Source organism: Talpa europaea (assembly GCF_964194135.1).
Source record: "Talpa europaea genome assembly, chromosome: 10".
Classification (NCBI taxonomy): Eukaryota; Metazoa; Chordata; class Mammalia; order Eulipotyphla; family Talpidae; genus Talpa; species Talpa europaea.
In genome coordinates, this window is record NC_140077.1 from 1,051,696 (window position 1) to 1,070,289 (window position 18,594).

The 18,594-nt window shown below is 62.0% G+C and overlaps 1 protein-coding gene across 9 annotated transcripts in view; it reads left to right on the forward strand.

Moving 5' to 3' along the window:
- The window catches only part of EBF3 (EBF transcription factor 3), a gene marked incomplete at both ends in the record, with an annotated part of 95,691 nt that overhangs the window by 52,577 nt on the left and 24,520 nt on the right, over positions 1-18,594 (forward strand). For 5 of the 9 annotated variants that reach the window (XM_084245082.1, XM_084245085.1, XM_084245086.1 and 2 more), the window contains 3 exons: positions 10,408-10,489; positions 13,301-13,418; positions 18,089-18,219. In XM_084245082.1, coding sequence (XP_084101208.1) covers positions 10,408-10,489; positions 13,301-13,418; positions 18,089-18,219 — 331 coding nt within the window. Of the gene's footprint in view, positions 1-10,407; positions 10,490-13,300; positions 13,446-18,088; positions 18,220-18,594 lie in introns of all 9 variants that reach the window. The other 4 variants (XM_084245080.1, XM_084245084.1, XM_084245078.1 and 1 more) reach the window with 1 other exon arrangement.

Consider the following 18,594-nt stretch of genomic DNA (forward strand, 5'->3'; position numbering starts at 1 on the left):
AGGCGTCGCTTCCACACGTGCCGCGCGGTCGGGGGAGAGGAGGCCGAGGAGCAGGCCTGCGGGGAGCCGGGGGGTCTTCAGCTCGCTCATCCCGGTCGCTCTTCTCAGTTCTTCAGCCTTTGCTCAGATTGGGAGGGGGGCAGATTCTGGTCATGAGAAGCGAGGCGGAGACCCGCCCGAGCCCCTAGCACGGGGACGCAGGGGCGTGCGCGGGCCGGGGAGGCCAGCTTGGGTGCGGCTGGGGCATCTGTGGACGGAGCCTGGCGGGAGGCCCGGGGAGCGGACAGTGAGGCTGGGGCCGCCGCTCTGGAGGGGTCTCTCCAGGCGAGTTTGCAGACGGTGCTCTGGTCACTGCGGGCGCTCCGGGCCCCACCGAAGTCTCCGGAGAGGCCCTCTAGTGGGGGCAGGTGGCACCGCTGCCCTCCCTGCCACCCATACCGCCTGGTCCCTCCGGACGCCAAGCTCAGGCTGGGCCCTGCCCGGGCAGGAGGCGGCCAAGTGGGTCCCAAGACCGCTGTCCCGGGCCAGGTCTGGATGCTGGCTGAGGTGCTGGGACCCGCCCTCTGTGGGGAGCAGGTGCTGGCAGTGGCTCTGGCCCGCCTGGAGCGGCTAGGGGTGGGCCGGAGGTGGCTCATCTCAGCTCCCTCTCGGGGGTTGCAGGGGAGCAGAGCTTGCAAGTGTGGGCGCTGTCCCCAGGCCTCTGCTCCAGGCAGGGGTGCGGGTGGGGTGTCCCCTGGCCCGCGCCTGCCGTCTGGGGTGTCCTGCTGTACTCTCCGCTCACCCCGGGGTCTTGATAATTCCCTTCCTTTTTTTTTTTTTTTTTTTTGGTAATTGCAGAATCATAAAATATTTTAATTTCAAGGTTAGCAATTTTCTCTTGCATACTTAATTTATAATTAGCTGGTTTATAAACCTGTTCTGCGAATATAATTTTACTGTTGCCAAATGTTCTTCATGAATAATTAAGGGCAAATCCCTATTTATCAAATTATTAATATACCTAATAGCCTTGTTTTCATAAACAATGCATTGGGGTTGGATTTAAAGAAAACCTTCTCCGAGGGGGCTGGTGTCCCGTTCCCACGGGTCAGGCCGGAGGAGCGCACGTACAGAGGGACACTTGTGTGCGCGGCTGCCCTGCCCCCCCACCCCCCAGCCCAGCCCAGGTATCAGTAGCTGGACAAACACAATGGCCATTCAGGGGGACTGGCCTCCCGCCTCGGGAACAATGCTGTCATTTGTTCCAGCGAGTCACCAGGAGCATTTTTGGAGGAAATGTAACAGATGAAACCGTCCTTTCAGCCTTGGGGATCTCTCCCGGGTAGCTCTGCCCACGTTGGCATCCAGACTCGGCCGCAAGCTGCCGCATGTGCGAGCTTGGGTCTCGGGCCATGAAGCCCCCACCGTGTGCCCCCATGGGTGCCCCGACCCTGAGCTCCGGCCTGACCCGTGCGCTTGGCTCCAGAGCTGAGGGAACCGTGGGAGGGGCTCAGATTGGAAGGAAGGCGCAGTTGGGGGGGGGGCTGTGTGACTCCCGGGGCTCCTCCCTCAGGCACCCCCAATTTCACTGAGAAGAACTTCCTCCTTGGGAGTGGGAGGCCCCAGCCACAGCTAGGGAGCTGGTAGCTGAGAGGGGGAAGCCACGTCGCTCTTTCGGGCCAATTGCAGCCCAGCTCGCGGGCAGGTCGGCCCGGCGGCCAGGCGGTGGGCTCCGCTCCCCTGCCCGGCGTCCCCACGAGGGCGCCGGCGACCAGCGGCCCGTGTGGGGGCCCCTCGGCGACCCGGCCCTCCCTGGCCGGGCCAGGGCGCCTTCTTCTCGGGGCTGGCGTGTGGGCCACTCGCCGCGCGTGATTCATTCCAGAGCAGTTTTAGTCCTCATAAAATATTCATTTTGGTTGTGCAGGGCCCTGTAATTGCCATCTCTCACCCTGAATTATTTATACCTTGCACAGACTGACAAAGCTTTGCCATGCGGCCCTAGATGAATCAGAAACATGGGTCTCTGCTGCCAGCAGCATTATAGTCCCACAAAATATGGTGCCGACGTCATTCGGGCTGCCTCATCTCTAAATCCAGCTTTTCTTGATTTGACATTTTCTTTGCTCTCCCATTGTCTTAGGCAGGCAGAAAGGGGGCCTCTTAACTCGGAGCAGCAACCTTTCTTGCTTGCATTATAGCCGCTGTGCTTGAGAGAACTAATGCATCTTTATAGCCTTACTTTTTTATGCTCGATAACAAGACAGAGCTGGGCTCACTTTAGAGCCATATATTATACATTAGTGATAAAATGATGCAAATAGCCCTGAATACTCTTCAAACAGATAGTGGAGATCGGCTGGGATCTAGCTGCTTGTCACAAAAACAGAAAATAGGAGGTGACACGAGGGGCGGGCCGGGCTGTCCGCTCCCCGCGGTGGGCGGCGCAGCCAGGGCTGAGCATCCCGGAGGGGCCGTGACCGCCGCGCCCCGTGGGTGGAGAGAGCTTGGTGGCCGGTGCCTCCTGAACGCCCCCCCAGAGCTGCCGCCCCCTGATGCCTCTGCCTGGCGGCAGGCGGGGCGGCCCAGCTCTCGGCGCGCAGCACGGCGGGGCGGGCGCATGTGCGGTTGGCGCGGGAGGGTGCTGGGGGGACGTGGCGTTGGCTGCCTGGCCGGGGAAGGAAGGGGCTCAGCCTGCGCCACTCGGGAGCCAGTCCCGGGCCAGGGCCTCGCGGAAGGCTCGCATCGGCCGCCCCGCGGCGTGGGCACCGGCCCGGCCGCCCTCTCAGCGCCGTGTGCGGCCCGAGCCACGTGAGGGGTGATTCATGGCCCCTGGCTCATCCGCAGAGAGAGGTGACGGGCAGTGGGCGCCGCTGCTGGTAATGGACGGCCTGGACACGCGCTCCTCTTGTATTTGTTGACACGGAGGAGTAATGAAGTTAAAGCTTCGCACACATGTGGCCCTCATTACGCTGCATTACCTGCATTAAAACTAATAATTGCCACTCAGAGCTGTGCTCCCATTAATCATTTATAATGTTTTAATAAGTTTTTAATCAGGACCTAAAAGGCTAGCGAGGCCGGCGCAGGCAGGTTCGGCACTGGTGTCCTGCTGCATGCACGGGCTTGATTTAAAATGGGATATTTTTTATTAATAATTCAGCCCACAAAGATGATAGTTCTTAATTAAGCAAGCTGGTGTGGGTGGAGAGCGCGCACGCGAGTCGGGAAAGACGAACCAGATCTTCCCGGCTTGGCCACGGGGGCGGTGGCCGCGCAGAACGGCCGCCTGCAGGAGCCGGCGGCGGGGACAGCCTGGCGGGGAGCTCAGCCCCGGCCTCGGGCCCCCAGAGCGCTCGCCCCGGCGGGAGAGGCTGGGAACCCCGAGTTCGGATCAGCACCGGCACTTAATCTCCCTGCGCGAGTCTCTGTGAAAGCCTCCCCGCGAGCTGGCAACAAGTCAGGGTGCATCTGACGTGAGCCAAGTGATGCTGGCATTTTTCTTAAATAAGGAGCTTCGTGATCAGAGCTGGCAAATAGAGCAGTGTCCAGAGGGAGTGAGGAAGCTGTTTTAATGAGCCCGCAGCGAAAGACAAAATACAGACTGATTGACAGGGCGAATGATCTGCCGGAGAGGCAGTGTCGATGCCGGTCGCCGTTAGAAATAGAGAAATGGGGGGTGGGGGAGGCAGGCACTTGAAACAGGAGCCCCGGTGTAAATAGAGCGCACTTCACACTGCTTTTGTGTTGTGCGGTTGACTTCTTTTAAGCAGATAACCTTATCAAAACTATCATGAAATATCAGGAACAGCTACAGAAAATACCAGGATCCTGACAGCCTGCCGGCCGGGGGCGGCGGGCAGGATCTCGGGGCTGCCTGGGCTCTCGGAGCGTCTGCGGGCTCGCTTATCTGAGCGCCTTGAGCCCCCAGAAACCCGCGCCCCGCGCCTGGATCTCTCCAGGAGGAGGCCAGGCAGGGGCCGTCATGGCCGCAGACGCCGGACTGGCCGGCAAAGCTATTAAACCCCATCAGATCTCTCTGGCATCATTTTAATGAGAATCATCGCCAAAGTACAAGATCATGGTATCTGTAAGTGCCTCTTGACAGCCGCCGCTGAAACTGTGATGAAAAGAAAAACCATTACAGCAGAAATTTAGTGATAAGGCTCTTCGGAGGGAGGGCGAGGCCTAGGGTGTCTCTAGACCGTGAAGGGTTAATTTTCTAAACCTAATAATGTTCGATAGTGAGGTATTTGTCAGGAGATAAAGAAGTGATAGAATCTGGGAAGTGGGTCCCTTGGCGATTGTAGTACAAATATTGTTAATGCGGTGTGGTTGCTCCGGCGAGGGGCGGGAGGCGGTGCCGGCCCACTGGAGACTGCTCCGTGCGCGCGGCGGGAACCCCAGACAAAGGCCAGGCGTCGCGCAGCCGAGAGTCAAGCCGGGGTGTTCCGAGACGCCGCGTCTGCCCGCGCGGGATGGCGTGCCTGCGGGCACCCCCCGAGACCGGCCCGCGAGGGGGCGCCCCCGGGGACACCGGCACGGCTGTGAAATCCGGCACGTCACCCGCGGCCCCCTCCCGGTGACGTCACCCAGGCGCTGCGCGTAGATGACACCCATAACCTGAAATGTACAAGAATTTAATAAGTCTGGTGTTAAAGCAATTTGTCATGGCATATTTGAAGAATAAATCAGACTAATGGAGCAGATTTTTCCTCCCGCATGGCATTAAGCAGCGGAGCCCAGTAATAGCTAATGGCAGGAGTGGGAGAAGAGAGAGGCCTGACATTAAGACCCTGGCGTTTTGGAAATCCGATAGGTATTGACCTGTGTGCTATCTCAGTGCACACATCTGATGTCAGCAGAATGTAGCCTTGTATAGGGCCGCTCATTACAGGGCTTCTGAAGGAAGCACATTGTCTCCGAGCGCGGAGCCCGATCGGCTAGGGTTGCCGGTAATCAATACTCGGCGCTGATGGCCACGCAGCTGCGCCGCCCTGCCAGGGACTCCCAGTAATTAGCAGGGCCTTGCAGGGAGGCTCCGCGGCCACTGCCTCGCCCGCCAGGGAGAGTCTCTTACAGGCTCTGTCTTTTCATGTGACTCTCAGCCGCGGGCCTCCGTGGGCAGCCGTGGCCTCGGGCACCGGCTCGCGGCCCCCTTGGGCAGGACCTGGGCCGGGCGGCGAATTGCAGTGGGCCTGACGTCACGCGGCGGTGCCCGTTCCCAGCCGTGGTTTGGTGGCTTTAGGCACAGTCACGAGCCGCCCCGCTCCCCAGGGCCCCTGCTTCCCCGCCCCCGCCCTGCAGCCGCCTGGGCGGGCCCCCTGCTCCCCGGCAGACAGGGGCCCGCCCCAGGGCTCCTGGTTTCGCCCTCTGGGTTCAGCAACTGAAAACGGGGAGGTCCAGCCCCGGAACCCCGGAGCCGGCCGGCCGGGACTCCCAGTGCCAGCGCTCGGGCTGGGGCCCCGGAGGAGGCCCAGCCCCTGTCCTGCCGGTGGCTGCTCATCAAGAGCTGCCTGAAGCTCCCCGCCCCCGGGGAGACACCCACGATTGCCATCCTGGACGCAGAGTCCCCTCGATACCTGTCATCGCCGAAGGCCGGGCCGCCAGGCCAGCCGCCCAGCCCGGGCCCTCCCCGGGAGAGCCGCCCTCGCCCGGCCCGCCGCCAGCCCCCGCAGCCAATCAGCTCGCGGGCCTCGCAGCCAATCCCCGACTCTGGCCCTGGCAGACCCGGCCCTGGCACCGCCTGAAAGTTGACAATTAAAAATGAAACCGAACCCAGCCCCGCCCGGCGGCGGGGGCTCCAGGGCGCCTGGGGTCACCCCAAACAAGTGAGCACGAACGACCAGGCCGCCGGACCCGCTCCCCACCGCCGGGCGCGCCCAGCCCGCGCGTTCCTAAGGAGACAATCTATTTCTCCTCTGACCAGAGGGAAAGAAATCATTACTACATGATTAGTGGCCCGGGTCGGGTGAGGAACAGCAGTCCCGGGGAAGGCGGCAGGACGGGTCGTATTAATTACCTCGCGCGTGTGGCGAGATCATTTTATCAGCGATGTGGCCACTGGTAAGTTGCAGCTTTTGACAAAAGTGGGTGCGTCCTGAGCTGCTAGGCCGTGCGGAGAGAGCCGTGTCAGATGAGATGCATCCCGTCAGCTTTTCTCTGACAAACCAAATTCATTCCTTATGTAATTGATAACGGCCTTGGCCAATTATTTCACACATTACAATACACAGAGGCCCCCTTTACAGGTTTTGCAGGGCTGTAATTAGCTATGCTAATATCCCCTTTATTGGCCCTAATATTGCTCAACACCTTTCGCCATCCTGGAACCCACGGAGCCCCGTGGCCTGTCAGGGCCGCTGATTATTGAGAAGGATAGCTTTAATCAAACATAATTGCAGTTAATTTTTCTCTCCTGCTCTCTGTTGCCAGCGCCTAATGCCACGGACTCCTTGATATTCCATTAAATTACAATTAAACAGCCTCCTTTGTCTCTGATTGTCCTGAACAGCACCACAAAGTTCTGTAGCCGCTTAAAGGAGCCTGTTTGGTCCTAATTGCCTGCTAGCTCACAAAGGGCCAATTTACACAATACCCATGTAGAATTTAAACAGTTCATAATGTAATGGATATTACACAGGAGCCTAACACTACAATTAAAATGATTTTCATCAGATAGAGAAGCTCTGGTTAATCAGCTTCATAAAAGTAAATATAAATGAACTAATTCATAGCTTAAACACACAGAAATGGAGCAGACTTGGAAAGTAGTTGCTGCGGTGGGGGGGGGGGTGCCCCTACCGGGCGACCCCTAGCCCGGCTCCCGTAGGAGGCGCCCCCACTATTTGTTTTAGTCCAGTTGAAAGTGCCCTCGCTGGACTGGTGGCTCTCCGGGTGGCCCTGGGGATGTTCCCGGGGGTGGGGCGTCCACGCCCCCAGGCCAGACTTTTCTTTTTCTCGGGGGTGCGGCCAGTCCCCCTCTGCCCAGGGCCATAGCATCTGTTCTTGCGGAGGGAGGGGGCCAGGCTTCCCGGGTCGCACGCCGGAGGGGTGGCCGGCCTGGGCTCTCTGGCCTCTCCACAGGATGCCCTGCTTTCCGCCCCAGGCTGCTGGAATCGGATCCCCAGAGGAGCCCCCCCCCCCCAACCCCGGGCCTGCGTGGCATCCTGGCTAATCCCCGCCGCTCGGAAGGAGGCAGCCCGTCTCAGCAGCCCGGGATCGCTCCTCTCCCCTTCTGAGCACGCGAACTTCCTGGGCTTTTGCGCGCTGTTTCCGAGCGGAGCCTTCCCGGGGCGTTTGCAGAGTGGGGTGCTGCTTTGCCTGGAGCGGTCGCCTTCGCCGGCTGCCCGGGAGAAACAAGTAAATAAAGCCCATATTTCAAGCTTGATTTCCTCCGGTACCTACTGTGAAATATGATGACTCTTCAGGGAAATAAAGGCAGGGCCAGGGGATTAGCGTGCACGGCGGCCACCCCGGAGCCGGCCGCGGCGCGGGGCGGCCGCTCGCAATTAGGCGCCGCGTGCTAATGACAGGTGAGGCGAGACTTCTCGCCTCTTTGCCATTGAGCGACAAATCCATGTTTAGCGGCAATAAAGAGTTTATTGGTGTTAAAGCCAAAGATTTTCTGACGTGGGAGAGATTTTCCCTTCATAACAAGAGTATTCAGTCCTCTGCGCGCGGCTCCGGAGGTGAGAGATGCATAGCGGATGTCAGCTATTTCCTCGGAAAAAGCCAATTAAAGGGTAATTGAGGAAAGGATGAGAATGAGCGTTGGACCCCTGTGGGCGCCCACGCCCGCGCCCCTCCTGCGGCACCACCCACGTCTCCCAGCTCGGGCGCGTGGGTGCGCACTCTCGCCCACATGTGACCTTGGTGCGGACTTCGCCCAGCCGCCCGCCCAGGCGGGGTCAGCGGCCAGGGAAGGGGCCCCGGGCTCTCCCTGTCCGGGCTCCTGCGGCCCCGTGGACGCACCCACAGGCGGACGGGCAAGGACTTGGGGGGCCGCCTGCGATGCCAGAGCACCCCAGCTGCAGAGACCCCTGGTCACAGCAGACACTCGCCAGATGAGTGCGTGCCGCACGTGTCTGTGTCCACACCTGTACATGCACACACAAATGTGTGCCCATGCAGCATGTAGGTGTGTGCAGTGCCCCTGCGTACCCCTGCGTGCACACGTACATGGGCATGTGTGCATACACACATACCCGTGTCATGTAGGCAGGCAGGATGTGTGGGGTGTATGCCCCTGCTGTGTGCTGTAGCTGTGTGCCCATGTGCCCATGTAGCTCTGCATGCACACATGTGACTTCACGTGCAGACACATACACGCACACCTGCGCAGCACACGTGTGTGCACACACATGCACACAATGCGCACATGTATCTCTGTATGTGTAAAGATGTATACCTGTGTATGTGTGCACAAGTACATTATGCACGTGTGCACTGTATCTGCACACACATGTGCTGTGTGTCCACATGTGTGTGCATGCCTCTGCATGAACAGTGCATCCAGGACACACATGCAAATTCTGGTATGTGGTGTGTGCGGGTGGCAAGCCTGTACATGTAGGTGTGTGCACGCAGGTGTTGCCATGTGCACACGGCGTGTGCTCCTGCGTGTGTGCAGGTGCAGGTGTGTGCAGGCATGCTTCCCTGTGTGCTGCATGCGGACATGGACTGTGTACACGCACGCGTGCCCACCCCGGCCTGAGCCCAGTGGGCGGCAGGAGGCTCCTGGCGGCTCGCCCCCACGCCCACGGCATGCTCGCCCAGGCTGTCTTCAAAACACACCGTGCTCGGGGAGGGGAGGGAAGGGAAGGGGGACCGGCTAGAAAGACATGGAGGAATTTAAGGCCAGCCGCTCCGGAGGGGCTCCCGCGCTCGACGGCGCCCCGGGCCGGCGCCCGCAGATTAGCCGGGCGGTAATGTGCGGCATAATTGCGCGTGTGGCTGTCCCCGAAGTGGAGCCTAATTGCCTGACAGGACGATAACTTTGTGCCGCCCTCACCTTGTTAGGCCCTTTTTGATGCAGTTCAAGTGCAGCGTGGCCGCAGGTGCGCCTAATTTACCCCGCTGCAGAGCGCGTGGGGCTTAATTGCACAGTGGTTGTTAGGAAAAATTGGTGGGTGGAATATCAAGTGACTCACTGTATGCCGATGGCAGATGGTGTGAAGAGGCGCTGCGGGCTGAGTGGATAGGTGAGGTGAGTTAATAAAAGATGTAAATTCTGGCCTAAAATAGTGAGGCGCGCGGCATGTAAGAAAATTTAATTAAGTGGCTGCTATTTCCCCATCCATCGGGTTTTCTCCGCCCTGGCTAAGGTCGCCCCGGGCGTGCTGGACGCAGCCAGAGAAGTGGCCCTTTTTACTATCTGTCCTTGTCACTGTCAGCGAGGACTGGAGCCCAAGTCTGGATTCCAGGAAATTATGTGGAACTTCTTGAAAAACGACGGAGGACATCGAGCAGGACGAGGGGCTGTGGAAAGACAGCCAAGCAGGTTTTTGGAAAGAGGGCCTCGCTGGACGGGATGCCTGGACGCCGGGGAGATCAGACCCCTGTCCGGCTCACGGGGCAGGGCCGTGTCCAGACGAGAGAGGCTGGGTGGGGCAGTACCCCATTTTTTCTCGGGTGCTGTCTGGTGTCCACTGCCCGGGAGCCGCAGGACAGCACAGCGCTGTCCCTGGTACAGCTTCGCACATGCCTCAGCGCAAGGGCCGCGGGTGGGGATAGAGCCTGGGCCCCTGGCCTCCCCTGCAGCCCTCGGGCCCCACTCTCCGCCTCTGCCCAAGCAGGCCCCGGCCCTGTCAGCATCTTCCACTGCTCCGTTGAAAACAAGACTCGTGCCGACCTTTCGCAGAGGCCCTCAGACAGCCGCCACGGCCCCTGCTCAGAGCTGTGCGCACGGCGACTTCGGGCCCTGTCCTGTCGCGAGTGTGCTCCCCTGGGCAGCGGCGGCCTGTGGGCTGGGGCAGGGCCGTGTGCGTCTGGGGAGGGGACGTGTTGTGCGCGGCGCTTGCCTCTCCTGAAGCCACTTGCGCACCAGGTGTTCAGATGGAACTGGGCGTCCGTGTCTTTACTCACTGAGGCTGGCGGCCCATCGGGGCTCCCCAGCGGTAGTGGTCAGTAGTGGACAGAGGTGCAGGCAGGGCACGGCGTCAGGTCGGTTGTTATGGCAAAGCCGGGCCTAGAACATCAAGACTCGTGGTTGCCTCCTGCGTGGAGATGCCTAGGCCACCCTCTCTGCCACGCCCCCGAGGGGACCTCCAGCCTTGCCCTCAGGGCCACCGGCGGGGGCCTCCCTCGACCCCTCACCTTCCCACCCCCCCACCCCTCCCCACCCTCCTGGCCCTCCCCACCCAGCTCGTCTTTCACAACGTTTGCCTGTCTGATAACCCTAACAAATATCCATTTTTTGTATTTTTATAGATTCTTTCTAAAGTTTTTCCTCAAGTGCAATCAGAACTGTTTGAAGAATGCAGGAAACCCTCGGGATATGCGGAGATTCCAGGTACTCGTCTGAGACACCCCGGCGGCGACCGTGAGGCAGGCGGCTTCTGGGGGGCCCGGGGGTGCAGGACCGGCCTTTAGTCCTCGGGCTGGGAGCAAACCGGAGTGGGTGCTCTGGAGAAAATACTGGCAGCAAAGGGGCTGGGTCCTGAGCGCGCCAGGGCGGGGGGCCAGGGCCTGACTTCCTGGAGTGTGGGTTCAGCGGGGCTTCCCCCACCTTCAGGCCTGGTAAGCCTCACGGGTGTCGCACAGGGTGTTTAGGTTTTTCGCAGACATGGTCCCTGTACTGCTGGCCTCTGGCCAGCCTGTGTCCATCTCGGCTGCTGCTGTGCTCGCTGACCAGAATTCCGAGACCCTGTGAGGGTCCGTGGGTTGGTTTTAGGGACTATGGACTGACTGGGTCCTCAGGGGGTGTCACAGGGGGCACATTTAGGGGGGCGGGACCTCCAGCCCCTCCCTCACATAGGGCTGCCCCTGCCTGCTCCAGGCCGCACACCCCAGGAACTTTCCCCGGCTCAGCTGCCTGCCCCGAGGTGGACGGTCCTCTGCCCTCCTCTGCCCTGGCTGGGCGAGTCCCCTCGCCCCCGGCTCTGGTTCTCCCTACAGAGAGCTGGTGGGCTCGGGCATCAGTCACACCTTCTGGGGAGAGCTCAGGAGGTTGCCCCAGGAGCGGCACCTGCACACACGCCGCGTTGTTTTGCTGATTTTAACTGTGACAACAGCCACAACAGTGACTGGTCCCCATGACCAGAAAGGCGTTGGCAGAAACGGCTGCTCGACCACAGGGGTTTGCCAGACGACCCTTAGCTGGACCGAGGTGGCTCGGCGCCCGCTGCAGGCCAGGTGCGGGTGGCTCTTGCCGGCCGTGGGACCCGCTTCTCCGCACCGCTGGCACTCCCAGGCGACGCCTGCCCACAGCCTGGAGGCCACACGTGTCTCAGCGGAGCGCCCAGCGCCCGCCACGTCGCTGCTCAAGGACGTCCTGCGGCCTCTTTTGCTAATCTCCCGCCTCATGAAGGTTTTACGATGCAGGAGCACGTGGGCCCTGCCAGCTGGCTCTGTAGAGGTGCTGCCATGGGTCCCGGCCGCGGCTTGTCCGCCTGGTCTGGGCTGAGCCCAGCGCCTGACCTGCAGAGGGGCAGCAGGGGGGACAAGCCCTCCCTGCACGTCATCTTCTCCTAGCGTGTGACGTCCAGGAAGGGGCAGGCCCAGTGGACCTCCTGTCCGTAGGTGTCCGTGCCTGCGCCCAGTGATGGGGTCCAGCAGCCCGGGCGGGGGCGGCAGGCAGATGGCCAGTGGATGCCTGGGACAGGAGCAGGTGGGGTCAGGGCCCTCCCCAGCCTGTGTAGGCGGCTGCCCGCGGGCCAGGCCAGAAGAGAAGCCGGCCAGCCGGTGGAGCTGGGCCCGGGAGGCCGGCGGCGGCAGCGCCATGGGGCCTCGAGGCTCGGGGCCTGGGGCTGCGGGACCCGCAGAGGGCGCAGGGAGTCACCGAGCAGGTGTCCCCGGGAGGGCATGGTGGAGTGTGCTGGCTGCTCGCCTGCCTCTGTGTCTTGTGCAGCCTGAGATTTTTAATAAAAACTCAGTTACAGATACACGCATCACGTATAACATGTAACTGGGAGGTTTTCTTGCCCCAAGATACGATGTGTTTGTCATCTTTGGTCGTCCTTTCGTCCCTAGAGGATTTTGAGAGCTGTTTTGGGTTTATAGAAAAGTCCCTTCAAAAGTCCTGGGCCCCCCCCAATGCAGCCCCCCATCCTCACAGTCCCCCCTTACGGGCATCTCACACCTGGGCCTTCGCCGCATCTGATGAACCGATGTTGACACGTGGTGACTCGTGGGGTCTGCCGGGCCCTCTCCAGGGCCCGGACACGCACCCGCCCAGCCCCGCTGTGCCGGTCCCTGCTGGGCCCCCGTGGCCCTGGCTCACGGTCTCCGGGCCGGGCCCGGCCCACCACCCACTGCTGCAAGGCCCGGGCTGACCCTACCTCTGCTGCCCCAGCCTTCTGGAGATGACGGCCCGATGGGTCGCGCTGTCCACGGCCCGCGCCCGGCAGGAATGTCCCTCTGTGGAGCCCTCGTGGCACCACGCCTGGGCTCGCTGGGGCGGCCTCGGCAGCCAGGTCAGCCCCGCGCGGCAGCACTGCTCTCCTGCGAGCCGCGGCTGGGAGCTTGGGGGTCTGGGCCCTCTCTTCCCCGCCGCCCCCTGACCGCAGCACGGGCAGCCTTTGGCTCCAGCGGAAGGGGGTCCCCTCGGCAGGCCGCCTCAGCTGTAAACTTGGGAGAGGCCCTTCCCGGGCTGGCCACTCGTTCACTCGCCTTCAGCTTGGTCTTTAGATGCAAAAAAGTTCAGTGCCAGCCCTGAGTGGTAATTGTAGGGTTGCCCCAGACCCTGGGGTGCCAGAATGTGGGGGTGCCCCCGACTCGGGAAGCCCTCCTCCGGCCATCCCGACCCCGCGCCACTGTCGGGGGCAGTCGCAAGCGAACTCATTTTAATTAGATAAACTATCAAATCAATAGATGAACAGATCAATCAAAGCAGCAGCTTTAAAATGAGTGGCTGGAGGGGTGTTTCTGCAGCTAATGGCTGGGAGGACTCTCTGAATTGAATTCACTTGTTAGCATAATAGGAGATTAAACTGTAATTAGGGGAGCGGTTCTGAAGAGCCGCAATCTCCAGTCAAAACAACAAACCAGAGACCCGCCCACCCCGTCCCCTCCGAGCCGCCGCCCGCTGGGGGCACCGAGCCAGTGGGACCCCCCCCTCCCCCTGCCCTCGCGGCCGTGTCTCAAACCCCCTTCCTCTCCGCAGGTGGTTGTGTCGACCACAGTCAACGTGGACGGCCACGTGCTGGCCGTGTCCGACAACATGTTCGTCCACAACAATTCCAAACACGGGCGGCGGGCCCGCCGCCTCGACCCGTCAGAAGGTACGGCCCCTTCTTATCTGGAGAATGGTACGCCACGCCGCCTGTCTGTCCGTTTGCGATGCTTCTTTTCCGTTGCGCCATCCTCCGTGTCCGTGCACGCCCGTCCTCCCCGGGGTCAGGCCTCCCGCCCGCGGGCCGGGCCCTCCTGCGAGTGGACGGGACACAGGCCTCTTGGCCCCCTCGGCTGCCCAGGAGCCCGACCCCCCCCCAGCCCCCCATCCGGGTCACGTCGCTGCTTTGCTTTCTGTTGCCGGGAGCGACTCTTGCCGTTTTACTTCATTTGCTTCTCCTTGGGCTGGTCGTGAGCCCACCCGGAAGCGCACCCCAGATACCTAGTCGGTGGGGGTGCCTCCCGGTCCAGTCAGCTCCCAGTGGACTTCGGGACCCTCCCCCGATGGAATGTGTGCACGCGTGTGCGTGCGTGAGGGGCCGGTGGGGGCTGTGTGAGCACAGCAGTGTAACACGTTTCTCCCGAACGCTCCAAGCCGCCGGTTTCTCACTCTGCCGGCTAAAGGCGAGGGCTGTGGCCGCGCGGGCAGGAGCCAGCGCCCTGGACGCAGCATGGAGCCCCGGAGCTCGGGCCGGCCCGCTCTGCGCACAGGTGCTGGGCCTCCGCGGCCTCCCCAGCGTGTGCCCGTGTCCTCGCCCACACCCGAGAACACGAAGTGGGCCGAGAGGGCCGCGCCAGGTGGTTTTCCCTCCAAAGCGAGTGGCGACACGACGCAGGGGCCCCCAGAGCAGGGACACACGCACGGAAATCGCCTCGAGAGGCAGCCTCCAGGCTGAGATGGGGCCGGGAGCCGGCGGGAGGCAGAGGCGGGCACGCGGGCCGGGGGCGGGCATATGCAGATGATCGTAATGAAATACGATTCAGACATGAACACGGGAAGACAATTTATGAATCTGCTGTGGACCACAAAAATAAACTAATTTGTTTTTCTACATTAATGACTAAGGTATAAGAGAACAAAAATATAATAATCAAAGGTCGCTCTGGGCACCCGAGCCATTAGAACTGTGGCGTGCTGTTTATCTCCTTCCTATGCACGGAGGAAGGTGTGTGTTTTGCTTAGCAACCAGCGCTAATGAGGCTCACAATTAGGAAGGTTGAATCCCTGTCCCCAGCTCCTGGGTCCCCGGGGAGCCGGCCTGCGACGTGACAGGCTCACGGCGGCCCTCAGCCCTCTGGTGTTAGGCCGTACTCTGGGTCCAAAATCAGCCTCCTCTAATGAGCTGTTATGATCTGAGCGCAGTACAAGTATTTATTTTTGTAAGTAGCATGAAAAAGCATTTGACTCTAAGCAGAAAATACAGCATTTAGAAAAATCAAGGCCACTGGCGGGTACCTCGCCGGTAAGCCCCAGCGCCTCAGAAGCTGTTTGCAAAGCGATCCTGCTCAAGAGCCTTTCAGGGCTGCTTCTCAGGGCTTATCCGCACTAACCGAGCTCTCGCTCCGCCCCGAGAGCGGCTCCCGTTTCCAAGCGCAAGTAGGTGAGCCAGGACCAGCCCGTGTCGGTGCTCGGGGGCCAGGCCCTGGTGCCGCAGGAGCGGCGAGCGTGCCGCGGCGAGCCGGGGGGCCGGCGGGTTCTCTCCAGGATGGCGCCGCCCCCGCGCCCCCAGCCCTCCCGAGAGGGCCAGCCTCCCGCCTGGCCAGCGCCTGTCCTGGGGATGGACGTCGGCTTTGCGTCAGTCCCACGTTCTTCAGGAAAAAGCACCCACGACACGCGGCCCGCCGGGGGCAGCCGATCCCGGCTCACACCTCATTATCCAATCATCTCACAGTCAGCGGCAGCGTGGAGCTCACGCCGCCTTCCAGGGAGACGGCCCTGCTGCTGCCCTGCCCGGAGCCCCCGAGCAGCCCGGTTATTTACAGTTCGGAGCCGAGGCACGGCCGCCGCCCTCCACCCTCGGCGCCGCGCGGCCACGCGGCCTCTCATCTCGCCTCCTCGTCACTTGTCCCTCGTCAGCGGCTCCAGCCCTGCTTAAACCTTCCGTGAGCCGGGCCCAGCACCCGGCCTGCAGCACAGAAGCGATTTGCATGCCAAGTGCTGTAATGTGGTTAGGTTTATGCAATAAGGACAAGCGAATCCGGGCTGCGGGGCTTTAGCGAGTTAAGGGGAACAGATGGCCCTGGGAGAGGTAAAAGGTATAATCCCATCAGCTGGAGTATCAGCCAGCCATCTGGACATCCCAGCACAATTACAAGACATTTTAGCAGGCAGAACAAAGAAGTCTTCATGAGGCAAGATTAGGCCTGTTTGAGTGCCTCAATATTGTGAATGCAGGCGGAGGTGACAAATGCCGGGTATTACTCCAGAGAGCTTGCTGATTAGCGGGGACCGGCCGGGGACGCTGCTTACTAATAGAATACCGGGGATGGCAGAGACCCCCAGCCGGCCAGGCAAACCCAGCGTTGGGGTCAACGGCACGGGTTCAAGCGGCACCCCTTCCACCTCTTGAAGCCCTCGCCCGGCCGCCAGGCTCCCGGCCACGCGCCAGGGCCTGTCTGGGCCAGCGGGCCGGCAGAGGCCCGTCCGGTCACAAGCGGGCCGTTCGGGTGCGGTGGGGCCCGCAGGGAGGGCCGCCTCCGGCCGCGGAGCCCCAGCCCGGGGCCCGGGAGCCAGGCCACGCCGAGGGCGGGAGACCGGGGCCCGTCTGCAGGGCGGCTTCTCACAACTGCCTGGGGAGAGAAGCGGGGAGCAGGCAGGCGGGGGCCCCATCCGCACCGCGCTGCTGCTCCCCCTCTGCCACCTTCAGCTGCCGGCCGGCCCCTGTCATCTGCTCGAGTGCATTGTGCGTGTGTATCATTAGATCTCCAGCGCTGCCTGTGTAATTCATTTTGCTATGGTTCCCACTGAACACATGTCCCCGCTCTCCGTGTGCATTGAAATGTATGCAAATGCAGGCGGAGGGAGATGGCTATCGGGGCGCCGGCCGCGTCGCCTCTGCGAGGAGCCCTGCGGGTTCCGGGCCGCGTGGCTCTCTCTGGGCCACAGCTGCAGGGAGCAATCTCCTGTGCACGCAGTGGATCCTGCATTTTTTTCTTTTCTCACCTCCAAAGTAAATTTGTTTACTGTAATTTTTTTTTGTGAATTATTTGCCATAATTGGCTGTGCTGATGAAGGTCACCCCCTTGGAGGAGACTTGTCAGTCTTTAGAGAGCTGATCCTTTTCAAATGCTCTCCATGCAATTAAGAAAAGCAAATGTCACTCGGAAGCCTCAGAAATGAAAATTTGTATGAACTTATTAGCATGAAGTCAACAGCGCTAGTTAAGGGCAGGTTCCCCGCGCGCGCCGCGCCCGCGCTGCCGAGGGAGCTGCGTGTGGAATGAGCAAATATAACCCCCGCTAGTCCAACATTAAAGCAAACAAAGGGGGGTGGCTGTCGGCGGCACGCTAAACAACAATAGCTAATGGTGATTAACCAGGCGGGCTGCCCGGCCGCCCGACCCGTCAGGGAGCCCCGCGCCGGCCTCACGCTCCCACTTGGGGTTCACGCAGCCCGCGCCCCCAACCGGGGTCCCTTCCCGTGGTGCGTGACACGGGGCTCCGGGAGGTGAACAGCCTCCCGCCCCCGAGATGCCCACGGGAGGCTCCCGGGTGCCCAGCCGCGCAGGGGAGCCCAGGACCCCGGGGCCCGCTCACCGCGCCCCGACCCAGGCCATGGGGGGTTGTGAGCAGCAGCGGAGGGGGACCAGCGCCGAGTGCCCTGGGGGCAGGTCGGCCCTCCCCCAGGACTCCTTGTCACACCCCGCCCCCAGGGCGCTGGGAGAGGCAGGCGGCTCGGGTGGGGCGTCGTCCTCTCCCTCGATGGAGGACAGAAGCCTGGACCCCACTCCTGGGGTTGTCACATGCAGTCTCAGCCCCCAGCACTTCTCGGGGCCACACGGCACCGGCACCTGGGCTCTCTGCGTGCCCAGGGGGCAGAGGTCGAGGGGACCCCAGCCTCCCGCAGACAGGACCCCACAGGGAGAGCGCCCGGAGCCCGTTAGCTGCAGGGGGCACCCGAGCCCCAAAGGCCTCGTGGCGGGGAGGCCCGGCCAGCCGGAGCCAGGGGCAGGCTGATCAAAGGGCAGAACAAAGCTGCCTCCACGAGGCCGCAGCCTCCACAGCCTCCTCGTGGGCCGCTGGGTCCTGCGCTGCCCACCCCCCGGCCACACCCGTGCCCTGCTGCCGACCCCCAGCAGCGCCGCCATTGGAAGGACGCATGCAAATGTGCGCGCCTCGAGACGGGGGTCAGGCCCACGCGGGGCTCCCGTGGACAAGCAGTGTTAGATGGAAAGGGGTCCCTTTGACAAGAGAGTTAATACAGCGCGTTTGATTCCTCCCTCCCGATGAAACGTGGGAGTAGCCCTGTGGAGGGGCAGAGGCAAGTGGAGTTCTGAACCAAAAGGCCGAGTTCGCAGCTCGGAAAGCCCCAGCTAGCTGCCCTGGTCTCCCTCAGCCCAGCCGGCTCTCGGTGACCGGCGGGCGGATGACCTGCGCCCTGGCAGATGACCTGGCCTGGGCCCTGACCGCGGCTGCCACGGGGCCCCGCACGGCGCCCGCGACCCGGCCTCTGCGTTAGCTGGTGCTTGGGGCGAGCTGTAACCCGCCCACGGGCCGGCCCTGTGGCCCTCGCGGCGGAGCGGGGCGGCCGGCCCTGAGGTCTGCCTCTCCCTGTGCACAGCCACTCCGTGCATCAAGGCCATCAGCCCCAGCGAAGGCTGGACCACGGGGGGCGCCACCGTCATCATCATCGGCGACAACTTCTTCGACGGGCTGCAGGTCGTGTTCGGGACCATGCTGGTGTGGAGCGAGGTAAGCCTGCCCGAGGGGGCACGGGGGCCCGCCCCCAGGGCACCGGGAGAACGGCCAAGCCCCCGCACAGCATACCCCCTCCCAGGGACGGCCCTGGGGCTCCTCGGTGGGCGGGTCCAGGCCCCCCACCCCGGGTGCGGCCCCCGGCGGCCCCAGTGCACCGGGCCGCGAGCGCTAGAATTACTGGGAGCAGGTCAAGGAGACATATGGAGGCGATTTCCATCTGGATGATGCCCCGCGGCCTTTCCTGCGCGCCCAGACCTGGGGTCACTTGCAGATATTTTTCTTAAAGACAGTGCAGAGCTCAAGTCTCTGGGTGACAGCCAGGAGGGGCGTTCCGAGCCCAGGGCCCAATTTGTGCTCATTTTGGTAATT